We start from the raw sequence: 26,354 nt of genomic DNA, 5'->3' as shown, positions 1-26,354 counted from the left end.
TTTAGACCTGGTTTAGACCTGGTTTAGTGTAGTTTAGATGTACAGTAGTGTAGTCCTGATTTAGACCTGGTTTAGACCTGGTTTAGACCTGGTTTAGTGTAGTTTAGATGTACAGTAGTGTAGTCCTGGTTTAGACCTGGTTTAGTGTAGTTTAGATGTACAGTAGTGTAGTCCTGGTTTAGACCTGGTTTAGACCTGGTTTAGACCTGGTTTAGTGTAGTTTAGATGTACAGTAGTGTAGTCCTGGTTTAGACCTATTTTAGACCTGGTTTAGTGTAGTTTAGATGTACAGTAGTGTAGTCCTGGTTTAGACCTGGTTTAGACCTGGTTTAGACCTGGTTTAGACCTGGTTTAGTGTAGTTTAGATGTACAGTAGTGTAGTCCTGGTTTAGACCTGGTTTAGACCTGGTTTAGACCTGGTTTAGACCTGGTTTAGTGTAGTTTAGATGTACAGTAGTGTAGTCCTGGTTTAGACCTGGTTTAGACCTGGTTTAGACCTGGTTTAGTGTAGTTTAGATGTACAGTAGTGTAGTCCTGGTTTAGACCTGGTTTAGTGTAGTTTAGATGTACAGTAGTGTAGTCCTGGTTTAGACCTGGTTTAGACCTGGTTTAGACCTGGTTTAGTGTAGTTTAGATGTACAGTAGTGTAGTCCTGGTTTAGACCTATTTTAGACCTGGTTTAGTGTAGTTTAGATGTACAGTAGTGTAGTCCTGGTTTAGACCTGGTTTAGACCTGGTTTAGACCTGGTTTAGACCTGGTTTGGTGTAGTTTAGATGTACAGTAGTGTAGTCCTGGTTTAGACCTGGTTTAGACCTGGTTTAGACCTGGTTTAGACCTGGTTTAGACCTGGTTTAGTGTAGTTTAGATGTACAGTAGTGTAGTCCTGGTTTAGACCTGGTTTAGACCTGGTTTAGACCTGGTTTAGTGTAGTTTAGATGTACAGTAGTGTAGTCCTGGTTTAGACCTGGTTTAGACCTGGTTTAGTGTAGTTTAGATGTACAGTAGTGTAGTCCTGGTTTAGACCTGGTTTAGACCTGGTTTAGTGTAGTTTAGATGTACAGTAGTGTAGTCCTGGTTTAGACCTGGTTTAGACCTGGTTTAGTGTAGTTTAGATGTACAGTAGTGTAGTCCTGGTTTAGACCTGGTTTAGACCTGGTTTAGTGTAGTTTAGATGTACAGTAGTGTAGTCCTGGTTTAGACCTGGTTTAGACCTGGTTTAGACCTGGTTTAGACCTGGTTTAGTGTAGTTTAGATGTACAGTAGTGTAGTCCTGGTTTAGACCTGGTTTAGACCTGGTTTAGACCTGGTTTAGACCTGGTTTAGACCTGGTTTAGACCTGGTTTAGTGTAGTTTAGATGTACAGTAGTGTAGTCCTGGTTTAGACCTGGTTTAGACCTGGTTTAGACCTGGTTTAGACCTGGTTTAGACCTGGTTTAGACCTGGTTTAGACCTGGTGGTACTGGAAAGGTTAAACCACCGAATGTTTACGCTGGAAGCTGCTCCCCAAGTGTATGTTTTCTGACCAAAAACTTGACATTTACTGTTTTAAACATGCATATTTACAGTGTGTTTTTCTTGTATTTATTGAAATAAATGAATACAGTTTACTACTTCTACAACAACAACAACAACAACAACAACAACAACAGTATAACAGTACAATAGGCTAATAGGTTTCTGGTTGTGATATTTTAAGGCAAAAAAAAAAAACATTTCAACATAACACAAAGAAAATGATTCACATGTTTGTCATAAATAGCAACGCAGTCTTATTTGCTTTGCTCCTGTTTGTTTGTAATTCCTTTCCCTATATGTATAACGCTGCTGTGTGAGTTTAAGTGTCACCTCAGTAAACTCTTAGGTCTCTGAGGGGCCTCTGGATTACAAATAAAGAAGTCGTGAACAATACAATGGTCCTTTCTGGTCCGCGCTAATCCTGAGAGGTATTGCAAGCAGTTTCATATGACTGGAAAAGGCTCCTGCTCCTGCACCGCTCTGGAGGAAAAAAAGTGTCAACTTGTGATAAAATACCGCGCACAATGTCTACAGTAAGTACCTTTTTTACTGCTTCAATTTTCACTTCAACTCGCGCGTTGAGTCGAGAGAGGAGAACGGCGATTGTGTTTTTCCACCGGTGATTTAATGTGAGCTGCAAATGACTTGGCACCTTCGGTTTAGCGAGGCCCGAGTAGCCTTTCCATTGTGTTTTTAGTTACCGGAGCGCGGACGGCGTAAAAGTGTTGCGTTCGGAAAGTTGTGTACGTGTGATTTACGTGGTAAATACCCGTTCTATTATCACTCTGACTCAGTGTAGCTTTTTGTAGTGGAGAGGTCTGACACCTGCTCGTTTCTGTGATGATTTATTTCTTTCAATCAGCATATTAATCAATGTGTCAGGAGGATGCCGGAGTTAGCCTGAGAGCGAAATTCCATCCGTTGCCCTATACGACCGTTGAATGTTCCGCAGTGTGGCGTTAAAAGCTCCATGGAGATAAGCGGGAGACGACACCGGGCCACGTCACAGGTCGGGTGTTTGTCAAGGGATTCAGTCAAGATGCTGTGTAAACTCAGTGTTGTACAGGCGAAGCAAAGACAAGCAGGTGTCGGACCTTGAACCAGAAAAGTTACATTGCACACAATAAAATATCAATTTGTTTGTCTGTTTTTGAATGCAAACAACACAGAAAAGTATGATCACATGTTACATAATACTCGCATAAATTAGGATTGGGATTTCGGGGTCAAAAGCTGCTGCTGCCCGACTTTGATACTTGAAGTCAGCTGCTGTAGAGATGGACTGATGAACTAATTTGGTCATTTATCTGAAACATTTGAGGTCTTTGACCTAATGTTACTACATTTCGGGGTTTACTCTCGGTTGCCCACAGATAAGAGCAACATATTTGTGCAAAAAGAAACGGCACAACTGTTTGATTACTATGTGTAACGTAAGCTTATTTGTTTTCCAAAACAAATAACTGGCTAATGTTTAGCTTTGGAAAAAGCTAACAACAACCAAACGTACTGGTCAGCACTATTAAACACTGTAAAAGAGCGGCCTCTGTGATTTTATTACTTGTCACATCAAAATCCTGACTTTCCAAGATCCATCCATCCATTTTCTACCGCTTGTTCCCTTGTTGATATATTTCTCGTCGCGGGTGACTGGACCCTATCCCAGTGACTTCGGGCCTTAGGCGGGGTACACCCTGGACAGTAGCCAACTCGTCGCAGGGTCAAGATATAAAGCACAAATATGCAAACAAGTCTGGACCTCGACTTCTCATTTTGCAGCATGTGTTAATATAAGTTAATATAATGTGCTGACATAAGGTGTAGTTTGGTTTCATTTAAAGACTATAAAAGAGTGGCCTTGGTTGTAGAGTCATTCATAATTAAGCATTTTTGAAATGAACCAGTTCTGTCTAAAATATATTGGGCTTCATTTTTTATTATAGCCCCCTCCAGCCACTTGTGATTGGATGCTGCTTGTTGAACAGAAAAATGTAAGGAACGTTTCTTTGGTCATTTTCTGAACCAAAAGTATGGCTAGTTTCAGTTAGTAACCCACATAAATTGAGTTTAGCTTTAATTTCTTTAGTCGTGCATGCTTTTTTATCTATTGTTCTCCCAGTTTCCAAATCCTCCTCACTGTGAGCTATTTCTGCTTTCCTTTTTTTAGATGAATGTTCGAGTCACAACAATGGATGCGGAGCTGGAATTTGCCATCCTGCCCAGCACCACCGGCAAGCAACTGTTCGATCAGGTACAAAACAAGGCACCGGCGGTTTATCTGCCCGACGAGAAATACTGAAGTCTGAAGTCTGCTGAGGGGTTAGGTCAGAGAGGCGCTGGTGACAAAACCAGCAGCCCACAATAACATCCTCTGCACACACCAAAACTGACCCTTTTTCCTTGCCTGTTATTAATCAATGCTGTGTGAAAAATGTACAATAACGGACTAATAGAACACAGAGGACAAACAAGCTAAGAAAATTCCTCGTTTCGATCAAATTTGGTTTTGTCTTGTTCAAAAGAAGCAACGATACATCAATGCCAGTCAACACAACACAAACATAATAGTCTCATTGCTTCCTCCAAAGCCTGAAGTCTTTTCCAAACCACATGCTTTTCGCTGTGGATCCAAGCACAACATTGGCAATAAGACAGAAGCTGAAGCTCGATCTTAATCTTGACTGACAGAAGGATTTGTGTAACAGATACCGCTCAACGGAGGAGCACAAAAACCACATGTTTGCAAAGAATTCAGTTGGAAAATTGGGGTCAAAGGGCTCACTATTCACAGTGCGCGGTGGCCAAGTGGCCCACAGCGGGTTTTGGGACTCTCCTGTTGATCATAAATATTGCACCGCGATTAACAGCGTGCTGCAAACTTCTTAGCATCCGCTTCAGAAGTACGGACCTCAAAACTCTTGCAGTGGACTCAATAAGTGGATACCTCTGGAGCATACTGCAGGAAAGAAGATCATTGTATAAAAAAAAAATTATGGAAACTGAATACACAATCAAAAAGGGCTGCAACATGTTAGTGTTCGGGTCGGAACAATAAACAGAGTCCAAAGCGTGAGTGAGAAAAGGTGTTTTATGACTCGCACTGAGCAGGACACGTGCATTTTTGGCATTTTTTAACAAACAAATACTATATCTCTCAATCAGGAGGATCTTAATAAGCGCCATCTTTAACAACATTGAGTAAAAATCATTTGGAATGTTCAAAACAACCAATCATATAATCAACATAATACTCGCTGGACAAAATGATCGTTAGTTGCTGCGAGGACGGGACAGAAATTATAACTGACGGTTTGAAAATGGAGTATTTTAAACGACTTTGGACCAAATGGGACGATTATTGGACCATTTTTAGGACTATATGTTAAATGTTTGTAGGTTCACGCTCTGTGTCTTGGGTCTGTTCTGTTGTTATTTAATGTTGTGTCCCTGTAGCACACGACTTCCTTGGTTTTGTGAGGATTTCTTGTACTTTAGTGATTTGTACCTATCGTTTCTTGTTCCTCCAGCTTTCGTTCCACGTAGGAGTCTTTATTACCTTAATGGGCTCAGGCTGTTGTTGAATATTTGTCTGAGTCTCAAGTCTGGCCAAACACCCAATTACCGTCCTAACAGTGCAGCAAAAATAACGATTTAAAAGTTTTACTCAAGATTATTGTTTGAAGATTTGTCAGTTTGAGCATGTTTCAGAGGAAGAAATGTCACTTCTAAACCTATTAATATGAGTAGCGGTGATTATAGTATTTATTTTATTAATGCTTGGAGCCGTTGCCAAAGAGAAAAAGGTCCATAAAGGTTATTTCATGTTTTTTTATGTATCTGTTTATGGTGTTTCAATGCAAAATGTACTTGTAAACATCCGTCATATTCCTACTTTAGTGGCAGTAAAGTCCAAAATATAATTCATGTATTCCTTAAACTACAATTATAGCCTGCATTTTCAAACTGGTCAAATGTCCTTTTTATTTAGATTTACCTCATATTGAGTGAAAATCCAAGCACCATAGTAACCTTGCACCATTGTTGCATGTTGTTGACCAGCTGTGACGAAGGAAATACATGTAAAATAATTTGTCTATCAAAACACACCCACAATTCAAATGTTCCGAAGGCTTAGAGATGCACCCTGAGCCCTGTCACACAAGTGTTGCTTTCCCTGGTTCTGCCTTGTACTTTAAACTGTATGCAACTAAGCCTGTTTATTTATTTACTTTGTGTTCTTCTTCACTTTGAAACAAATGGAAAAAGCTAATTCTTGTCCAAACCAAATCTTGTCTAAACCATTATGGAAATTCAAATGTATGTGATTTGGAAACTTAAATTAACTTTTGACCAGTGCCTATGACAAGGTTGGACGACTTAGTGTGTTATAAAATGCAGTTAAGATAAATGTATTTGGGATTTTGCCATTTTTTTTAAAATCTCAAAATAGTAAAAAAAAAAAAAGAAAATAAATTCACTTTCTGTTTGTAATTGATGACATCACACAAGGAAATCACCCAGCAACCACGGTCACAAAACATGTCACCATTTGTTTTATTTGACAAATGAAAATACATGAGAGCACCTGAGGAATAAAGTCTGGCGGTAATGCAACACTCGGATGCCAACCGCCATAAAACAACAACAACAACAACAACAACAACATGAGAGCACCTTTATTTTGTTGAATTAATGTTTAAAGGGTCAAAAAAGTAGTTTATTTGTCCAAATGATGCATAAACTTGTCCTTAGTGTGATGTAACTTCCTGTCATTTTCTACTGTTTTCTCGATAAATACCAGCTTGGTATAAAACTGTGATTTATAAGTACAACAGGTATAAATACACAAAATAAAGTCAAAATCAGAAAATCATACAAACCTGTGTTAGACACTTTGACAAACAGAGCAAACTAGAAACCTTCAGGAATAACATGATAATAGAAATCATAACTGTAACCATAATAATAATGATAATATAAAAAAATACTATAGTAAATTAGATTCGGCTTTGGCTATTTGAGAACCACTTTACATTTGTATTCTCTATCAAAATGCCAAGTTATTTACCACGACACAAAACTTTAAACTGTGCAGTGCTCGAATGCAGACTTCATTTCACAGATTGCACATATTTTCTCCATTATTCATGACACAGCAGATCAAATCCACACTTACAATTTATAACATCACGTCGCATATTCTCTGACACTTGAAGCTGACAGCATGTGGCCTTTTCGCACACAGTGGCCCCGGAGGCGCGTTGTTTACGGCACAAATAGGCACTTAACCCAAACCCTCTGACCGTCTCTCGTTGTTGTACTGTTTTAATGTGTTTAGATTGTGAAGACTATCGGGCTGAGAGAGACCTGGTTCTTCGGTCTGCAGTACCAGGACAGCAAGGGCTTCTCCACCTGGCTCAAACTCAACAAGAGGGTATGGAGCATTTGTGATTACACAGGTCTTTAAAAACAACGGAACAATACTAACATTTCAGAGTAAGTCAATTCAATCGTCCAAAAAAGTCAACCTAAACGTAAACCGTGTGACTTTATCCATCAATAATTGTAAAGTTGTAACGTTTCTTTGCGTGAATTTGATATTGTGATATCCCAGGTCTCGATCTCAATGGGTTTTACCTGGTTAAATAAAGGTTAATAAGTGAAAAGTAAATGGTTTCAGTAACAATTTCATCACGTATAACCCACTGTTTTACACCTGTCCTGAGTCTGTTCTGTTCTGTTTTGTCTATGTGTGTTGTCATTTTGTCTGGGATGTTACACAAAGCACCACGTGACGTCAGACGTGTTGAATCAAAGCTCATCAGGTTCTGGCCCAGCTTTGAAATCTATAAGAAATATAATCTATGTTGAGTAGAAGATTTCAGACAGTTTTTCCAACGGCCATTTGCTGTTCATAGTGGCATTTATTAGTTATTTTATCCATTGTGTGTGAGTACATATATATTTTATGGCGATAAATTGTTCAGTAAAATTGCCATAGATAACTTTAGGTGCGTGGAATAGTCTTAATAATTATAGCTTTATGTGGTACAGGCAATAGAAGTCAAATAAGCAATAGATGTACTAACTAGAGTGCTTTAAAGATGCAATATGTAACTTTTCAAGTGAAGGCTTCACCGCTTGCCTGAAATGTTCCGCAATTTTTTTTTTCATATTTATTTGAAACATAAATCACTCATAACATATTAATTAACATCAAACAATGTAAATGTGCCAGAGACAGCCGGTCTAAGATAATTTGCATAAGTAATCGCTTTGCCAGATGTCAAAAAGGGATCTGGCAAAGTGACGTATGGCGTGGTGTAAACAAATCGATCTCCATGGAGACAGCCAGGTGACGCTTTCGGGCCAAATTACAGGTCAGATCAGTGAAGAGACAAGCCAGCTCATAGTAAGAGTGCATGTTATTGAAGGTATTTCTTAGCAATAAATTACCTTTATGCGTACAAATACAAGTATATTTACAATATAAGTATAAGGCCATATTGGGAAAGATTTCATTGTCATTGCAAAAGAGACTAATTTTCCGGGAACCATAAGTGTCCAGACAGGGATCTGTCTAGCTCACAAACCCTTTGGCCCAATGTACAAAGTGTTCATTTTTGGTTCCTTGTACAGCTTTAAAAATATATTTTTCATATGGTGAAGTGAAACTGGGGTGGAGCACCCAAGCACAGCCAATCAGAGCACTGCTTTTGTCCCAAACTTCCGGTTTGATGAAACATAAAATGCTTTATAATTAGATGCAGGAAGCGCGCAGTGGAAAAAAATACAAAATCTACTAATGTACTAATTTAGTAAGTGCATCACTCATCGAACTCTGACTCCTTTGCTTCCCTCCTGTACTCCCCTGCCACGAGTTGCATACATAAATATGTTCCTTTTCCTTTGAGAGTGATTCATCTATCGACGTTTGTGTCCTGTAGGTGACGGCTCAGGATGTGAAGCGAGACAACCCTCTGCTTATTAAGTTTAGGGCCAAGTTCTACCCCGAGGATGTGGCAGAGGAGCTGATCCAAGAGGCCACACAGCGACTCTTCTTTTTACAGGTTTGGATATTCAAAACCCTGACATTTGCAAAGACATTCCACTTTCATTTTCACTGCACTAAAAATATTGGCATTTATAAATTAGAAAAGAACGGAAAAGAAAAAGTTAGATGGGAACACTTTTTATTGTTATTACATTCATAGAACCTCCATCCATAACAGGCAGCAAATCTGATTTATTTAATGACTTTGGCAATTTTCCAAGCCAAATTACATAGTTAAACTGAAATGTAAAATTATCAAAAATGTTTTTATAACCAAGCACAGACAAAACAACAAATGTCGAAACAAAAGCTGAACTCTTAATGACTACGGTGACTCAGTTCTCCCATCAAACAGGTGAACTTTTCTGAAAGGATTTATGCATCACAACAGATACAGAAGCTTAAGAAAAAGACTCTTATAATGATCAAATCCAACATAAGCAGATGAGCCTTTTATATTTTCTTCATTGTAAATTGCAACAACAACAAAAAAGCTCTTTAAACATATCTACTTCCATGAGACAGGAAGGTACCGGGAGAAGTTAAAGGTCAGATAGATTTGTAGAGATAATAGTGCACTCAAGTGTTTTTGAGCAATAAATGCAAAAAAAATAAAAAAGATCCGAGACAAATATTTGTATGCAATTATGTGGAAAATTCTAGCAATACTACTTCCATGGAGACAAGCAGGTAATGGACCCTGAACATGGATTATTGCAGAGTGCTTTTCTGTATCTTAAATGAATGTAATTTAAATTTGCTTTTAAAATGTACAATGTGATTCAGAGCAGTTGGCATCCGATTCCGGTGGATTAATGCAATAACACTCAGATAGAAATTAAATCTTTGTTAATTTATGAATACAATTTTTACCACTTATTTTTTGGGAGATTTTACAGCATGACATGTTTTCTGCCAGTTTAGCACTTTGTATTTGGCTTAATTTATGGGTGATTTAGAAGTATCAAGTCACCTTAACATGTATGCTTTAGATGGGGAGTGAGAGCCAGAGGAACCAGTGGAAATCTGCAGGAGCAAGGGAACAGGAGCAAGGGGACAGGAGCAAGGGAACAGCAGCAAGAGAACAAGAGCAAGACAAGAGAAGCAAGGGAACAGGAGCAAGGGAACAGGAGCAAGGGGACAGCAGCAAGAGTACAAGAGCAAGACAAGAGAAGCAAGGGAACAGGAGCAAGGGAACAGCAGCAAGGGAAAAAGACAAGAGGAGCAAGGGAACAGGAGCAAGGGAACAAGAGAAAGGGAACAGGAGCAAAGGAACAGGAGCAAGGGGACAAGAGCAAGGGGACAGGAGCAAGGGAACAAGAGAAAGGGAACAGGAGCAAAGGAACAGGAGCAAGGGGACAAGAGCAAGGGGACAGGAGCAAGGGAACAAGAGAAAGGGAACAGGAGCAAAGGAACAGGAGCAAGGGGACAAGAGCAAGGGGACAGGAGCAAGGGAACGGGAGGAAGGGAACAGGCGCAAGGGAACAGGAGCAAGGGAACAGGAGCGAGGGGACAAGAGCAAGGGGACAGGAGCAAGGGAATGGGAGGAAGGGAACAGGAGCAAGGGAACAGGAGCAAGGGAACAGGAGCAAGGGGACAAGAGCAAGGGGACAGGAGCAAGGGAATGGGAGGAAGGGAACAGGAGCAAGGGAACAGGAGCAAGGGAAAAAGAGCAAGGGAACAGGAGGAAGGGAACAAGAGCAAGGAAACAAGAGCAAGGGAACAAGGGCAAGGGAACAGGAGGGAGGGAACAGGAGGAAGGGGACAGGAGCAAGGGAACAAGGGCAAGGGAACAGGAGGAAGGGAACAGGAGCAAGGGAACAACAGCAAGGGAACAAGGGCAAGGGAACAGGAGGGAGGGAACAAGAAGAAGGGGACAGGAGCAAGGGAACAAGAGAACAGGAGCAAGGGAACAAGAGAACAGGAGCTAGGGAACAAGAGAACAGGAGCAAGGGAACAAGAGAACAGGAGCAAGGGAAAAGGAGCAAGGGGACAAGAGCAAGGGGACAGGAGCAAGGGGACAGGAGCAAGGGGACAAGAGCAAGGGAACAGGAGCAAGGGAACAGGAGCAAGGGGACAAGAGCAAGGGGACAGGAGCAAGGGAACAAGAGAACAGGAGCAAGGGGACAAGAGCAAGGGGACAGGAGCAAGGGAACAAGAGAACAGGAGCAAGGAAGGGAAAGTCCCCAGTCTGTAATTGAGAACTTTAGAAAAAAATACTCTATGAAGTAGCAACTACTTTGATATGTTTTCCTTTGCCAAGTTAAAGTTCTGTACCTGTTGTTTCTGGGGACCGTCCAAATGATAGAAAATGTGCTGCTGGCTGGCAATAATGAAAGATTTCCAGCATTAGGCGTTGACACTCCAATGTTCTCTGGTTGCATATTGTAAACCATGCACAGTAGGCTATGTAATCCCCACCACTAGGCCTCTGGCTTAAGGTCTGACAATAAATCAGCCACTGTTTGTATTAATAACTTGTTAATAATGCCATTAATCATACTTGAAATATTCTTTTTTATCACTCAGTGTCAGCGTGTGTCCTTTGTGTTAACCCGAGCAGCTGTGATGGGTTCAACACCTTCCAATACTTCAAAGGCCGTGTAGATGTAGTAAAAGTACAACTAGAGGTGGGAGGTGAATTATTGTTGCTTGGGAGATGTGCAAAATATGAATATCGAGTGAATTGTCTGTAACTAAAACTGTTAAAATGACCTGAAAAGAGACAGAAAAGTCTAGTGTAAACTTGCATAAAAAGGTTAGAGTGATATTTCTGCTCTTTTGTGGTTAATTACATGGTTCAGTCATGTTTTAGTACTTTCCTGATGCACAATGAATAAAGGAATATCGTTATAAGATAAGATATTCCTTTATTGTCCACACATGGGGAAATTTCATTGTTGCAACGCAGGTAGATAGAGAGGAAAAGGACAGATAACTTAATAAATTAAAAAAAAAAAAAAAAAAAAACACTCTTAATAGAAGAACTCTCATAAACAAACACTCTTTTAAACATATACACACAGGCCTACTCCAAAAATATCCAGATATTCATTTTTGTCTTTTTCCTCTCAAAAACAATATCCTTATAATTATATCAGTCTTCAATATTTCTACCTTTATATTAATGCTACTGCTAAAACTGTCGATTAAAGGCTATTGAGAGTATGCTAACGATGATGTCTGCTCTTGACCTAATACATAATGTACTACACTTTTTTATTTGTATTTGTTAGTAGAAGAGAGGGATGCTGCTGGCCCCACACGGCTTCAAACAGCACAACAAATACTCTACAACCATTATTTTCATTTTGAGACAGTATTTTCCACCATTTGACTAACAGTTTTCTCGTTTCAGGTCAAAGAGTGTATCCTGAATGATGATATCTACTGTCCTCCGGAGACGGCCGTGCTGCTGGCCTCATATGCCGTTCAGGTCAAACACGGAGACTACAGAAAGGATTACCACATACCTGGATATCTGGCCCGAGAAAAGCTCTTACCACAAAGGTAGGCCGAGGAGGGGATGAGAGTGTAAATCAAAGTTCAAGTCATCTCACCCTTTTCTGCCTTCTCTGCCGTCTGAACGTGGCGCCGCCGCCTCCGGTTCCATAACACCAGGGTTTTGGAGCAGCACAAGTTGAATAAGAATCAGTGGGAGGAGAGGATCCAGGTGTGGCATCAAGAGCACAAGGGAACGCTGAGGTAAGGCCATAAAAGCTCACACTTTAAAGTACTTAGAAGTTTTAAAACTATCCAAAGAGGTTGGTACAGTAGCCTAAAAGTGTACTGTGGAAAACTGTGTATAATATATGTAGCAAAAGTTAAAAGATGTATATATTCTTGTCCATATGCTGCACATTATATACTTTTGGATATTTCTGTTTAGTTTAGTTTAGTTTATTTGTTTATTTCGTTTAGTTTATTTAGTTTAGTTTATTTAGTTTAGTTTATTTAGTTTATTGATATTAGTTATTTAAATAGTATTTATTATTTGGTTATTTAAATATGATTTAGTTATTTAAATATTATTTAAATATTATTTAGGTAGTTAAATATTATTATTTAGTTATTTAGTTTATTATTATTTAGTTTATTCGTTTATTTAGTTTAGTTTAGTTTATTTGTTTATTTAGTTTAGTTTATTTGTTTATTTATTTATTTAGTTTAGTTTATTTGTTTATTTATTTATTTAGTTTAGTTTAGTTTATTTGTTTATTTATTTAGTTTAGTTTATTTGTTTATTTATTTACTTATTTTAGTTTATTTGTTTATTTGTTTATATATTTATTTAGTTTAGTTTATTTGTTTATTTATTTATTTAGTTTAGTTTATTTGTTTATTTGTTTATTTATTTTAATTTATTTGTTTATTTATTTATTTAGTTTAGTTTAGTTTATTTGTTTATTTAGTTTAGTTTAGTTTATTTGTTTATTTAGTTTAGTTTATTTGTTTATTTATTTATTTATTTATTTAGTTTAGTTTATTTGTTTATTTATTTATTTAGTTTAGTTTATTTGTTTATTTATTTATTTAGTTTAGTTTATTTGTTTATTGAGACAGTGAGGGACAGTGCTCAATATACATGAACTTTAACATGATTCATCAACATTTGTAATCTTCTGACCTTCTTTCAACACTTCTGGAGAATTTTGAATCTTCGGGCAATTTGTACAAGAAGGACAACAAGGAAACCATTAGTCAACATGTAAATTAAGACATGGGTTACTCAGTCAGACAGACCCTTTTTAATCTTCTCCATTTTACTGTGAGTATACATCACAGTATCATCAGCATACATTATTATTTCAGCCCTACACATATTTGGCAGGGTGTTATTTGATATCATGTGAACAGCAGGGGGCAGAGAACAGAGCCTTGCGGCACACCATTGCTACAAGGTCTTAAGGGATATTTAATCTACACACTGCTGCATTTCACTGAAGTAACATTTAACCCAATTCCTTGTGTTTTTGTTGAGAGAAAATGTGCATAGTTAGTTGATAAGTAACTGGTTAACTGTGTCAGAGACCTTTTGTAAACCTAGGAATAAACATAAACTGCCATAAACATTCCTCCACCATCGAAAGCCTGATTTAATATCATAATAAGTAACAGCGTGCAGCCTCAGTTGAGTAGCTTTTCCCAAACTGGAAAGGATTCCGTGCTGCAGTGGAGTCAAGATGCTCCACGAGCTTCACTGCCAACACGTTCCCAAAGACCTTAGAGATGGTTAAGGCTAATTAAGTGAGAGTTTGAGACCACAAGTTTGTCTTCTGACTTGAATACTTGTATAGTCCTCTTATCTTTTCTCATCTTAAGTGCTGAGCAAGTACTTGTAAATCATATATTTTAGTATACTGTATATTAGGGTTAGTATAATACATATTTACACTTTAAGTCAGACTATACGTGTAAACTCCACCCACAACCACTCTCCAAACTGGGCTGTGCCTGAAGGACTAAAGGGGAAGGATGGGCAAGGTTTAGACCAATGAGGAACAAGTGTTGAAAGTCCGCCCACTTTTCCATCAAAACCAAGGCATGTAATGTCACAAGTTTCATGGTTGGCGACTCACACTTGCTTGATATTGTTCGATACAACAAGCAGCAAGATTTGCACTAATTTATGTTTTTATTTTTATTTTTTAATGGACTTTGGACAGTGGAGAATGCTACTAAAACACATGTACAATAAAAGTTGATTTAGTGTTTAGTTCCACTTTAAGACAATGTGAACGAATCACTTAGTCAACAAGCTCTAATTTCTTAATTTGATTGAAGGAGAAGTAAATATGATAAAAGTATTGTGATAAAACTATTCTTTGCAGTATCATTTATTCAAAAAGTTATTCAGATACGTGTTATTGACAACTCTGCTTACGGCAAAATGTGTTTCTATACAGGTGGAATTAGGTGTTGTACAGAAAGAGCAGGACCCAGACAGAATGAATACAGACAGAGAGAACAATCCTGATATACTTCTATGCAAACTAGTACAAAATAGGCATATATAATCACAGAATATTTCAGGTAAAGAGGCCCCCTTAGCTACAAGGACATGACAGATGAGGTACAACTCACCTTGGCTGGACGCTGGAGTTTATTTTAGACTTAAACTGGGACTTAAACTGGATGTAGCTTGTGAAAAAACGTACTTTCAACAGGGAAGACGCCATGTTGGAGTACCTAAAGATCGCTCAGGATCTGGAGATGTACGGCGTCAATTACTTTAGCATCAAGAACAAGAAAGGATCCGAGCTGTGGCTGGGAGTGGACGCACTGGGCCTCAACATCTATGACAAAAAAGACAAGTACGACAAAGAACATATATTATTTTCCCCCTGTATTGTTTTATCGTAATGTTATATGTACTGTGTGTATTTGTAGGATGACACCAAAAATTGGCTTTCCCTGGAGCGAAATCAGAAACATTTCTTTCAACGACAAGAAGTTTGTCATCAAGCCAATCGATAAGAAGTCGCCGGTAATTCAACCCTTCATGTAGTTATTTTTTGCCACAATGTAAAAACTCTGCCTGATCCGTGATGACGCTGCAGCTTTACTGTACATACTGTGAACCCAGGCCGGATTTTCTCTTCTGGCAACTTATTCCCTTGTCAAATATCTATTCAACTGCTATTGTCAGACATTATTATTAGACATTTACAGAAGTGCAGTGCATCCAGAATGTATTCTGCTATTTGTTATGTTACAGTCTTATTTCAAAATGGATTAAATTCATTATTTGCCTCAAAATTCTACAAACTAAAACCCGTAATGGTAACGTGAAAGTTTGTCATGACACTCAAAATTGAGTTCAGGTATGTCGTTTTTCCACTGATAATCCTTGAGAAGCGTCTACGACTTGACTAAAGTCCATTAGTGGTAAATACATTTGATTGGACATGATTTGGAAACGCAAACGTCTGTCAATATAAGGTCCCATAGTAACAGTGATGTCAGAGCACAAACCATGCCATGAATTGCCTGTAGACCTCCGAGACATTATTGACTCAAGGCACGGATCTGGGGAAAGGTACAGCGATGTTTCTGCAGCATTGAAGGTTCCTATGAGCACTGTGGCCTTCATTAATTCAACTGGAAAAAGTTTGGAACCTCCAAGACTTTTCCTAGAGCCGTCCGGCCAAACTGAGTAATCGGGGCAGAAGGGCCTTAGTCAGGGGGGTGACCAGGAAGCCACTCCTCAGTAAAAGGCGTTAGCCTGAAGTTTGCAAAAAGGCACCTGAAGAACTCTCAGACCATGAGAAACATCTCTGGTCTGATGAAACGAGCATCGTGCTGTGGGGATGTGTTTCAGCTGAAGGAACTTAGAGACACGTCAGGATCCACGGAAAGATGAATGCAGCAGTTACAGAGACAACCATGATAAAAACCTGCTCCTGGACCTCAGACTGGGGCAAAGGTTCATCTTCCAACAAATCAAGGACCCTAAGCAGGAAGCCAGGATAACAAAGGAGTGGCTAAAGGACCACTCTGTGAATGTCCTTGAGTGGCCCAGAGGCCAGACGTGAACATAACTGAACATCTCTGGAGAGATCTGAAAATGGCTGTGAACTGACGCTCACCATGCGACCTTATACAACCTCACTGTAGCGTGCAGGAGAAACTGCCCAAACAGGTGTGCCAAGCTTGGAGCATTATACTCTCAAATACTTGTGGTTGTAATTAGTGCTAAATATGCTTCAACGATGTTTTGAGCAAACACTTTGAATACTTATGTATGTCTTCTTTTTGCTATTTGAATTCAAACAACCTGATTTCACGTTCTCATTATGGGCTATTGTTTGTAGAAATTTGAGGCAATTAATGAATTTAATCAATTTTGGACAAAATGTGAGCAGCAGCACGAAAACAAACAACGTGCTCATTTAGAGAACCTCAAGACTACGTCAAAGCAAGTTTATTATAATCTTGTTACTAAGGACGAGAATCATTATATTTGCGACAAGTTTATTTGTGGAGCATAATTCATACAGAAAGTCATTTAAACAGAACAAGAGAAGAAGTACAGTAGACAATACACATTAAAACATAAATAATCATTATAACAAAGAGTGCCGGTAACTGTCTTATGCACAGCTAAACACGACAGTTTTGAACCTAGACCTGAAGATTGTCAGAGCAGAGGCCTGTCTCATATATTCTTGCATAAAACTGAAAATTAAAGATAAATGAAATAAATAGTACAAAATAAATAAAGTAAACACTCAATTGATTATGTTCTATAACCCAGACGCACCATAACAAACTGAAAAACCCAGCAAAGCCAATCATTTCTCTCCAAATAGCAGCCATGAAATCACAAAGTGGTTTAAAACACAAGAGTGCCAGAGCGATGCACGGCTGTAATTGCTTCAAATTCTGAACATACCAAACATTAAAGTCGTGAGTGGATGAAACAGGTGAACCCATTTGATCGCATGTGCGTCGTCCTAAGAGCTTCCACCTGTTTGAATCCTAAACAATGTAAAAGGAAAGTGTTTTAAACTCACGCGGTTCGTCTATACTGGACCTGTTTAGATACACTGTAGATCAGGCTAAACAACGTGCGCGGCGACAACACTGTTTTCCCAAAGTATCAGGTAAAAATGTCAATATTTTCAGACCTTTTCAGTCATAATAATTGCATATTTACGTGGTTTTCCAGGACTTTGTGTTTTACGTGCCTCGACTCCGCATCAACAAGCGCATCCTGGCTCTGTGCATGGGCAACCACGACCTGTACATGCGCCGCCGCAAACCCGACAGCATCGAGGTGCAGCAGATGAAGGCCCAGGCCCGCGAGGAGAGGAGCAAGAGGCAGATGGAGCGGTGCGAGGACAGGCAGCACTTACACTTGTTTTACATTGGTGGATAGATTCTGTCATATTGGGGAAGTCTAAAAGGAATATCTAAATCTACGTATTTGTGTTGTGTTTTAAGAATATTAACAAAAGACACTATGTCTGCATGAAAATTTCAATACGCAGGACTGACACATGAATTTGGTTACGTATCTCAGATGGAGTTTAGGTTTGTGTTGCTGCATATGACACTTTGGATGCTAGTTTTGAATGATTTTGAATGAGTTACATAATTTTTGTTGCTTAAAGTGTACTCTCTTTTAAGCCTGTATTTATGATAGAAAAACTGAAAAGATGTTGAACTTTCCATCAGTTTTCGTTTCATGTAAACAGGCTAATTTATGACTAAACTATCAACCAAAGTTTCTTCATTTTGAATTCCCGGATCCAATTATACAATAGAATTCTTGCTGCCTTCCATCTCAGCGTTAAAGCAACACTGCGTAACTTTCTGAGCCTGATTCCATGAGTCAAAAGTTAAAACCATCGTTTGGGATGTTCTCCATTGACACAGATGCATTTAATGACACGCTGTGGAATATTAGAGGCAAAAGGAACAACATTTCCATGGAAACAAACAGTTGAAGGCTCCTCCGGGCCAAGTACGAGTCAGGTTTGTGGAGATACAAGCTTGCTCAGTCATTGCATGTTTTTCACTGCAATTAAAACATCTAAAGTGGAAAAAAAAGCAATAAAAAACCCAACAACATGCTTTTTTATTATTATTTTTTGCTTAAAGGTTTCGCAGTGTGGCTTTAAAACGGTATCACATTCATTAATAAGTCGTTTAACACTGCCGGCCTGTAGTATGCCGTGTGATGTCGTTTGCAACCCAGACATTTCTTACAGTTTACAAGATGTTCTCATTGCTTGGAAAAAAAAGGACTGTCAGGAGGATTTTCTAATGCATTTTATTTATTTATTTCTGGTGTTTTTTGATGTGTACTTATGCACAATTCTCCTGTCAGGGCTCTGCTTGAGAGTGAGAAAAAGAAGCGCGAAAACGCAGAGAAGGAAGCGGAGAAGATCGCCCGTGAGACCATGGAGCTGATGGAAAGATTGAGGCAGATTGAGGAGCAGACAAAGAGAGCTCAAGACGGTCTGACAACCTTTTCAATACAAATGTTCTGCCTGATTCTGTCTCTGCGGAGAAGTGAAAAGACTGTCATCGGCGTTCGTGTTTGATGTGCGCCGTATTATCGTAGCTGTGCGCTGTAGACTGTATGTACTGTATGGAGGTGGTTCCCAATCTGCAGGGCTGACACCGTTCAAAGAGTCCAAATGGTTGCAGAGTTGTTCCACACGTGTAATCTCGGTTTATACCTGGTTTAGTCTTGTTTCAGTCCTGGTTTAGACTTTAATTTTGATCAGGTAAAGTTAAGTTTTTTTTTTCCTGGTGTAATATAAATTCAGGTTTAAATAAGTCCTGGGTTTATCTTGATTTATTTCTGGATTAGACCTGGTTTAGTTGCGCTTTTCTCATTCTAGTTGATGCCTCGTTTGCTGATTTTGTTCCGCATTATAGTCTTGGTCCAATTCTGGTGCATTTACAGTTGCATAATCACCACATTGAGAATTGGGCCTAAACTGAGACTCAACACCAAACAGAACCCAGACTAGACCAGAACAAAACCAGGACTAGAACGGGACCAAACCAAATCCACTTTAGGACTCACACTAGGCCAAAACCGGGACCAAACACGAACAGCTTTGAATTCACCCTTAGTCACAGGTTAGTCCTGCTTTAACCCTGATTTAATCTAACTTTATTCTCAGTTTAGTCCCTATTTGCTCTTGTTAGTAATGCCTATTTTACCCCGCTCCCTGCAGAACTGAATTGACTGTGTTGCAGAGTTGGAGGAGCAGACTCGCCGCGCGCTGGAGCTGGAAAAGGAGCGCACCACCGCTCAGGAGGAAGCCGAGCGCTTGGACAAAGATCGAAAGGCTGCTGTGGAGGCTAAAGCTGCGCTGCTCTACCAATCGGAGACCCAGATCAGGAACCAGGACTGTCTGGTACTGACAGACACAACACTTTGTCTCTTTCCTTTTTGTCTTTCTTTTGGGGTTGCTATAGTAAATGATCTGCCTCTTTGTGTGCAATGTTTTGCATATTAATTTGGCAGAGGACGCTTCACTCTGTTTGCCGGTCTTGATGCACACCATTTCATCAATCTCACAGAGGGACCGGCCAGCAGAATGCATTGGCTTCTGAGCAAGAGAATTACTTAAAACATGCACAATTAGGTTATCCCACGGCTAAATATTCCTGACCAAGATCTGGAGGGGCACTGCTACATTTTTGCTTTTGGAATGTCAGTAAAGGGCAAACAAAAGTGGACACAGCTTGAATCCACGAGTGGTTTCATGGATTTTATACAATTTAGAAAAGAATTGTGCATATTCTCTTTGCCATTTAGCATGTTATAAATCAATGTTTCATTGATTGTCATCAATTACTTTATTTAAAGGTGAACAATATAAGTTTTCTTATGCGTGTCTGTCACCTGCTTGTCTCGTGAAAATGCTTTGTTAAGCACAAGGTAAATGCAATCAGGGGCTATTCAGACATCCAGAGTAGGCAAATGAAGCTGCTGTTGAAGGAGGAGCTCTGAGGCACTCCCAATACACTTATAATAGTTTAAATATGTAAAAGAGTCCAAATGCTTTGGCGAGTGAATAAATAAACTACTTTAAGCAAATAAGAGTGCAAGTACAGTATAAACTATTCAATTCAACTACTTCAATTACAGATGGTTTTATTGTCAAACAAATACTTGTTTTGTTGGTGTCGCCTGCTTGTCTCCATGGAGATTACTTAATCCATTGTGTGGAACACTCTATGCAAAACAATCTCCATCTGCATGGAGTAGTAGTGTTTGCACCCTCCGGAGACACATACATAGTGCCCCTTGAATATAAAAGAACAAATGATACATTTCAGTAGATTTGTTGAACTGATAAAGTTGTGCGACTCAGTGGAAAGAGCATTTACCCCTGAACTGCTTTATGTCCACCTGACATCACATATTTACCAATGCAAGGCTTTGGCAGAAACTGAGTGATTAATCCTCCGTGGATATTCTCCATGCCATATAGAGCACAATATATCTGTGTCATATGCACACAAAAGGCCGACCGTGTCTTTCTTGCATGAGGAAAAGAAAATAGTCGGCGGCCGTGCGGCTGCATTTAAACATCTGGGCTCTGCACGCTCACACTTTGTCTCCTGAGCACACACACGCACAATGACAGAGCACAATGACCCGAGAGCAGGAGGACTCTTAACTCTTTTTCCATTTGTGTGCTCGTGTGTGCACAGGCCACTGAGCTGGCAGAGCTTACGTCTAAGATTTCCCAGCTGGAAGACGCCAAGAAGAAAAAGGATGAAGAGGCAAAGAGATGGCAAAAGAGGGTGAGGATTAATGAAAGAATCATGGGAGAGATAAAGGATGAATCAAACATGAGCAGAGATGTTCCCTGAATCGCAGACAAGGTAAAAAAGACACTTTTCACACTTTTAAGAGTTAACAGGCTAAGTGTGCAATTTATTTGTTGATCATTTAATTTTGAAGATGGTTTCCAGAAGAACAAAATGTCTTAGGGTGAAATTGGCTTGTGCGCTAATCATATGCAAATACCATTTACATTATAGCACATATTATAGTTTTGTCTCAGTGAGAAGTACCTGCTAACAAGACCTTGAGGTGTTTATTTTATATACATAATTTGAGTATTTAAGTGACATTGACAATCACAAAACACGTTATATGTATTTACTGTAGATGCAGGAAATCGAGTGCTGCGAATTTATTTGCAATTTCTGCTCTAGACACGTTTTTTTTTTGTTGCAATGAATACAAAATTCAGATGAAAATGATGTGTCCTATATTCACAGCAGTCGATACATTTCAAAAAGGATTGGCTCAAAATACGTGAAAATCTGAATATCATTTCAATCATTCAGATCAGTCCCAACTCTGATAGAAACAGGACATTTTGTGCTTAAATTGTGTTTGCACCCTTTAGTTATTTATAAAGCCAAATGTGGAAGTCTTTGTCTCGTTTCAGCTCAACTTTGAACATTTACGTTGCAGCTATTTCAACATTTTAGGTATTATCTGTCTGTATTATATTATCTGTTCAGTATTGGTTGAAGCCCCACTGTAAACGCTGTTATTACTAGATTGTACAATATTGTTTGCCCTGAGAAACACGCAGAACTTCCACCCGAAAAGCAATTCAGTTAGTTTGCTCGTACTTTGACAGTTATGACCGACTTGTTACAGTTTGTCAGTAAAGTATTGCGCGTATGCGTTCGCACATCCGGAAACTTGTGCAGTGGCAACCGAGTCCGCCATTTTGAAAGGGGCACAACAGCACGTCTACTACATACGAAATCCAGGAAATATGAGGCCAAAATGCCATAAACCTGCGTTCTGTTAACATTGCTCAGTTGATAGCTTTGTCGTGTACCTTAGTTTGCCGTTATCGTCTAAAGAATCAAAGTATTTGTAGCTCATTATGCCGTAGAAAAGGATGCAGTCGTGTTGGTTTGTATATATCGCGTGCCCCTTTTAAAATGGCCGCTATGGGGAAGTCCCGGCTGTCCCGACGTCACGGCGAACGCATGCGTACTCTGCGTGCAGGCGGTGATGGCCGAGAACGACCTGGAGCGGACCAAAGTGGAGCTGAAGACCAAATTGATGGGCGTTCAGATCCAGGACACGCCCGTCCAGCCTCACATGCACGAGCACGACGAGACGGACGAGAGCAGCGCCGAGGCCAGCGCCGAGCTCGTGGTCCCGGGGATGGTGAGGGACCGGAGCGAGGAGGAGAGGGTGACCGAGGCCCAGAAGAACCAGAGACTGCAGAAGAACCTCAAGGTACGAGAGAGCCCGGTGTGGTCCCAATGTGGACGGGGTTTGGTCCCGTTTGAGTCCCGGTGCTTAAAGGTAGTGCATACTTTTCATTTGGTTTGAGGGGTTGTTTTGCCTTAAAGGTGCCATAACATGCTTTTTTCACGTTTCGTAGTCTATCCTAAGTGTATAATTGATAATAATAAGTGTTGTGCAACACCCTTAACATAATAGTTAAGACATATCACCCAGACCTTGGACCCCCTCACCAACCCGGAAATGCAAACGGCTTGGTTTGATATTCGCCCCCACCCTTGCGAAGAGCGATCTGGCTCCCCCGCCCAACCCGTGACGTAGTCTCAGAGCGCGTGTGTGCCCCGCCCACCCGTGACGTAGTCTCAGAGTGCGTGTGTGCCCCGCCCACCCATGACGTAGTGTGTTCCCCACAGCTGTGTGCTGTAAGCTCCGCGGTGCTTACAGTCTTATGTCCATCGCGCTCTTATTTCCTGGTTTTTCGGTATCGGATAGAACTTCTCTCCGTTTAATTTCCCGGTTGCTGCATCAAGTGCCACATAAACCTTCACCATTGTGATAATAGTAAAGAGTGCGATATCATTAATGAAGTTTTGGGCCTCTTTGAGCCGTGTTTCGTTGAAAATCGGAGCAGAAAAAACTCCGGGGCTTGAATGGTGAGACACGGGAACCTGGAGCAGCGCGGAGCCGGAGGGAAGGGGGCGGGAGGCGGCAGGCGGGAGGCGGGAGGGGGAGGGGGGTGGAGAGGGGGAGGGGGATGATGACGCGTGCCTGTGGTTATGACGCGGTCTTGACCCACCGCCCGTCAGTTTGGAGATTCGAGGAAAGGAGATAGTCTGTAATATAGCTAAAAACTGCGGGAATCAATCAAAAAAACACTCTGGGTACATAGATGAAGCACAAATAGCAATGTAAGAAGGTTAAAAGCTCTGAAATGTCGATTTTGCATGTTATGGGACCTTTAAGTGGTTTGAGCAAACACATATGTACAAATACAAAAATAAGAAAATTAATATGAATTGCTCCCATTGACTGAAGATCCATACAATTGTTTATCAAAATCACTACATTTACCCCTTTAGCAGTGCTGAAAATCTGTGTAAAATACAACATACAAACTTTTACTTAAGTAGAATTTTTTTATGTGCAACTTTTACTTTTTACTACTATCTGTACTTGTACCAAAGTACCAAAATGTTTTACTTTTTCCATCACTGCTCCTAAATCAACCAGAATCTGTTTATTATCATGACTTATACACTATTATTACTGCTGCTGCTGCTGCTGCTGCTACTGCTACTGCTATTACTACTACTACTACTACTACTGCTTCTGCTAGTAGTACTGCTACTACTACTACTGCTACTACTACTACTACTGCTACTACTACTACTGCTGCCGCTAGTACTACTACTACTACTGCTACAACTGCTACTACTACTACTACTCCTCGTACCTTGACCTTGACCTTGACCTTTGGCACACAAATACAAAACTCTGTGCATTAGATGTCGACTCAAATATAAACTTTAAAATACAAATACATTCCATAAAAGTAGTACTCTCTGTCATTAGTACGGATTTGTTTGGGGTTGTGACCAGAACGTGCCCTGAAGCTTTTAACAACCCAAAACAGATTAACAGATTTACTTAAATCAGTCAATTTAGTCAATAATGCCTTATTTAAATAAAATGGCGGCGTAAATAGGCAAATGAAAGCTTTTAAACCGGTCTCATTATATTTGTATGTTTTGATAAATGCAGTGATTTTGACTTGCTGACTGCCTAATTGCCACACAAATGCACCCAGGACTAAGTGCACCTCACATAATTGTTAAACACTGTTCCTCGTTTATTTAGAAGCCATTGGTTTCATTCAAGTTGCAAATCTTATTCAGGTCTAAATCCTGTTACAAGTAAAGCGAAACTGCCCTTTGTGCACCAGGCCAAACAGGAAGCATTTTTTAATAACAGAAAATTGAATAATTGAATATTTTTGGATGAGGAATGTACCGTGCTGTACTTAAATAAAGCTACTATGCCGTCGCTTTTAACTGGTATAAGCTGGTGGAAGTATCTCGGAGTATCTTGGCTGGTTTAGACCTGGTTCGTTCCTGGTTTACTCCATGTTTGGTCCCGTCCTGGTCCTGGTCCTGGTTCTTAGTTTTAATGTGATAATGTGATAAATGAGTGTGAACCAACCAGGTTTCAACCCTTGTTCAGGATATTACAATTAGGTTTACGATAAATGTTTAAAAAGTACAATTATTGTCTTCAGCGAGTGCATTGTCAACACCTGCAGGAGCATTCACATTTGAGAGAACAGTAGACAGATAAAATGCATTTCTGAACATGTTTGCAGAGGTCTAAACTACAGGAACAATAGACTGAATAAGTTTGTTGTGGACAACATGCTATTATGTAAATAATGGCTGCCTCAGCTATTGGATAATTGCGACATCTTAAACTGTGATTATTATCCGTTTGCCAAATACAGTGCAGCCCTGGTTTGGATATCTTTTTTTTTATTTTTTTATTTTTTCCGTAATAGACGTGGTTTAGATTAGGGTTAAGTTTAAGGTACAATTTGTTGCCCTCTGCACTTGACCCTGCCATGCTGCTGGCCTGGGGCGCCTGGCAGAAGCGGTGCCACAGTGGTACGGGACACATCTAGAGTGGTCGGTAACACGTGCACTATGTAACTTTTCTGTTCAGAGTTCACCACTTTCTTGTCTCCATGGAGATGTTAATGCTTTGCCTGAAATGTTCCATGGTACGGTATTAAACATATACTATATTTATTCAATTACAGGCAACTTTTATGGTTAAAATACCTTGAGATACATGCATTTTACTGGGGTCGCCTCTCCACAGATCCCACCTGTAACTTAGCATGGCTCTTTCACCTACTTGTCCCCATGGATATAGGCAAGCATGTGACCTTCCCTCCACCAGAAAAGTTTCATCGTGAATCTTTAATAAACTGCCAACAACAACAACACATGATTTCCCCCGTAATATTTGAACAAACGTGAGACATTTTTGCACAGATATAGCGCGATATCGGAGCCGGTTACGAACGCGAGCCTTTCGAGAATGACACTGACCTGCCAACACGTCTCTTCCAGGCCCTCAGCTTCGATCTGGCCGAGGCTATGGACGAGACCAAGAAGACCCCGCTGGACCTGATCCACGCCGAGAACGTGAAGGCGGGCCGGGACAAGTACAAGACCCTGCGCCAGATTCGCCAGGGCAACACCAAGCAGCGCATCGACGAGTTCGAGTGCATGTGAAAGCGCCCGCCCGGATCAGAGCGGCAGAGAAAACAGATGTTGAGCAAGAACGCCAGCGATATATTAATAGAAATCTAAACTAGGATTAATGACACGGCTTTAATCACGTTCTTAGATGTATTTATTGTAGGATTTTCCACACCGGGGAAACTGTTGAATCGAACAATACGTGGTGTTGACATAAAGAATATGTAATCGAGTCATTAATATAGAACTGTGACACAATAATACAAACTCGAGCTGCTTTTTCGGGTTTTTATCTGATTTGTCTGAATGGAACATACTGCCGTTTTAATTTTACCGACCAGAATAAAGTAGAATAAACAAACCAAGCAACCAGTCAACGTTTCGGGTCAAATTTGAGGCGTTTTGTGCGTGTTTTAAAGCCATATTTGTATCTTTTTGAGCAACAAAAACACTTTAAATCAAAGCGATGAGTTCAATGGCATGCTGTGGAAATAAACACACTTAGCAATGCAATAAAAGTTATAAAATGAGTTAAATGGAACAGTCCAAGCAAGGCAAAGTAGTGGACACGTTGTCAGAAAAGTGACATAATGCACCTTAATATGCATATATCCATAAATGAGTTACAGTTCCTGGTCATCAAACAACACGAGACAGACTGACGTGATACGGTTGCTCTTTCTGAACGTAAAACACATATTTTCGACACTCACAACAGCACGCGCTACCTGCCTTTCCATGGGTTTCAGAATGAGGAATTAGAACTGT

At 39.9% G+C, this 26,354-nt stretch overlaps 1 protein-coding gene across 2 annotated transcripts; it reads left to right on the top strand.

Moving 5' to 3' along the window:
• The first annotated feature begins 1,962 nt into the window (after positions 1–1,962).
• LOC140354677 (moesin-like) lies at positions 1,963–25,694 on the top strand. Of its 2 annotated transcripts, none has more exons than XM_072439851.1 (14): positions 1,963–2,049; positions 3,684–3,767; positions 6,855–6,950; positions 8,464–8,586; positions 11,929–12,080; positions 12,192–12,275; positions 14,738–14,884; positions 14,961–15,057; positions 17,242–17,405; positions 18,406–18,536; positions 19,290–19,450; positions 20,757–20,849; positions 22,084–22,320; positions 25,455–25,694. In XM_072439851.1, the coding sequence occupies exons 1-14, from the start codon at positions 2,041–2,043 to the stop codon at positions 25,617–25,619; spliced, it is 1,743 nt and encodes a 580-aa protein (XP_072295952.1). In that variant the 5' UTR covers positions 1,963–2,040; the 3' UTR covers positions 25,620–25,694. The 2 variants fall into 2 exon arrangements, with proteins under 2 accessions (XP_072295952.1, XP_072295951.1); XM_072439850.1 differs by lacking the exon at positions 1,963–2,049 and adding an exon at positions 3,469–3,507.
• The last annotated feature ends 660 nt before the right edge of the window (positions 25,695–26,354 follow it).

The sequence above is a fragment of the Eucyclogobius newberryi genome, unplaced genomic scaffold (genome assembly GCF_026437365.1).
Source record: "Eucyclogobius newberryi isolate DKJ021-1_F unplaced genomic scaffold, fEucNew1.0.hap1 SCAF_11, whole genome shotgun sequence".
Taxonomy (NCBI): domain Eukaryota; kingdom Metazoa; phylum Chordata; class Actinopteri; order Gobiiformes; family Gobiidae; genus Eucyclogobius; species Eucyclogobius newberryi.
Note: the sequence above shows the minus strand (reverse complement) of the source record. Positions and strands in the feature narration are given on the sequence as shown.

Bases quoted from the DNA above. Each gene is read 5' to 3' on its own strand.
- LOC140354677 (XM_072439850.1), top strand. From the start codon at position 3,484: ATGCTGCTTGTTGAACAGAAAAAT. The intron at 14,885-14,960 runs GTACGACAAAGA...GTGTATTTGTAG, and splicing joins ATCTATGACAAAAAAGACAA to GATGACACCAAAAATTGGCT. The intron at 15,058-17,241 runs GTAATTCAACCC...GTGGTTTTCCAG, and splicing joins CAATCGATAAGAAGTCGCCG to GACTTTGTGTTTTACGTGCC.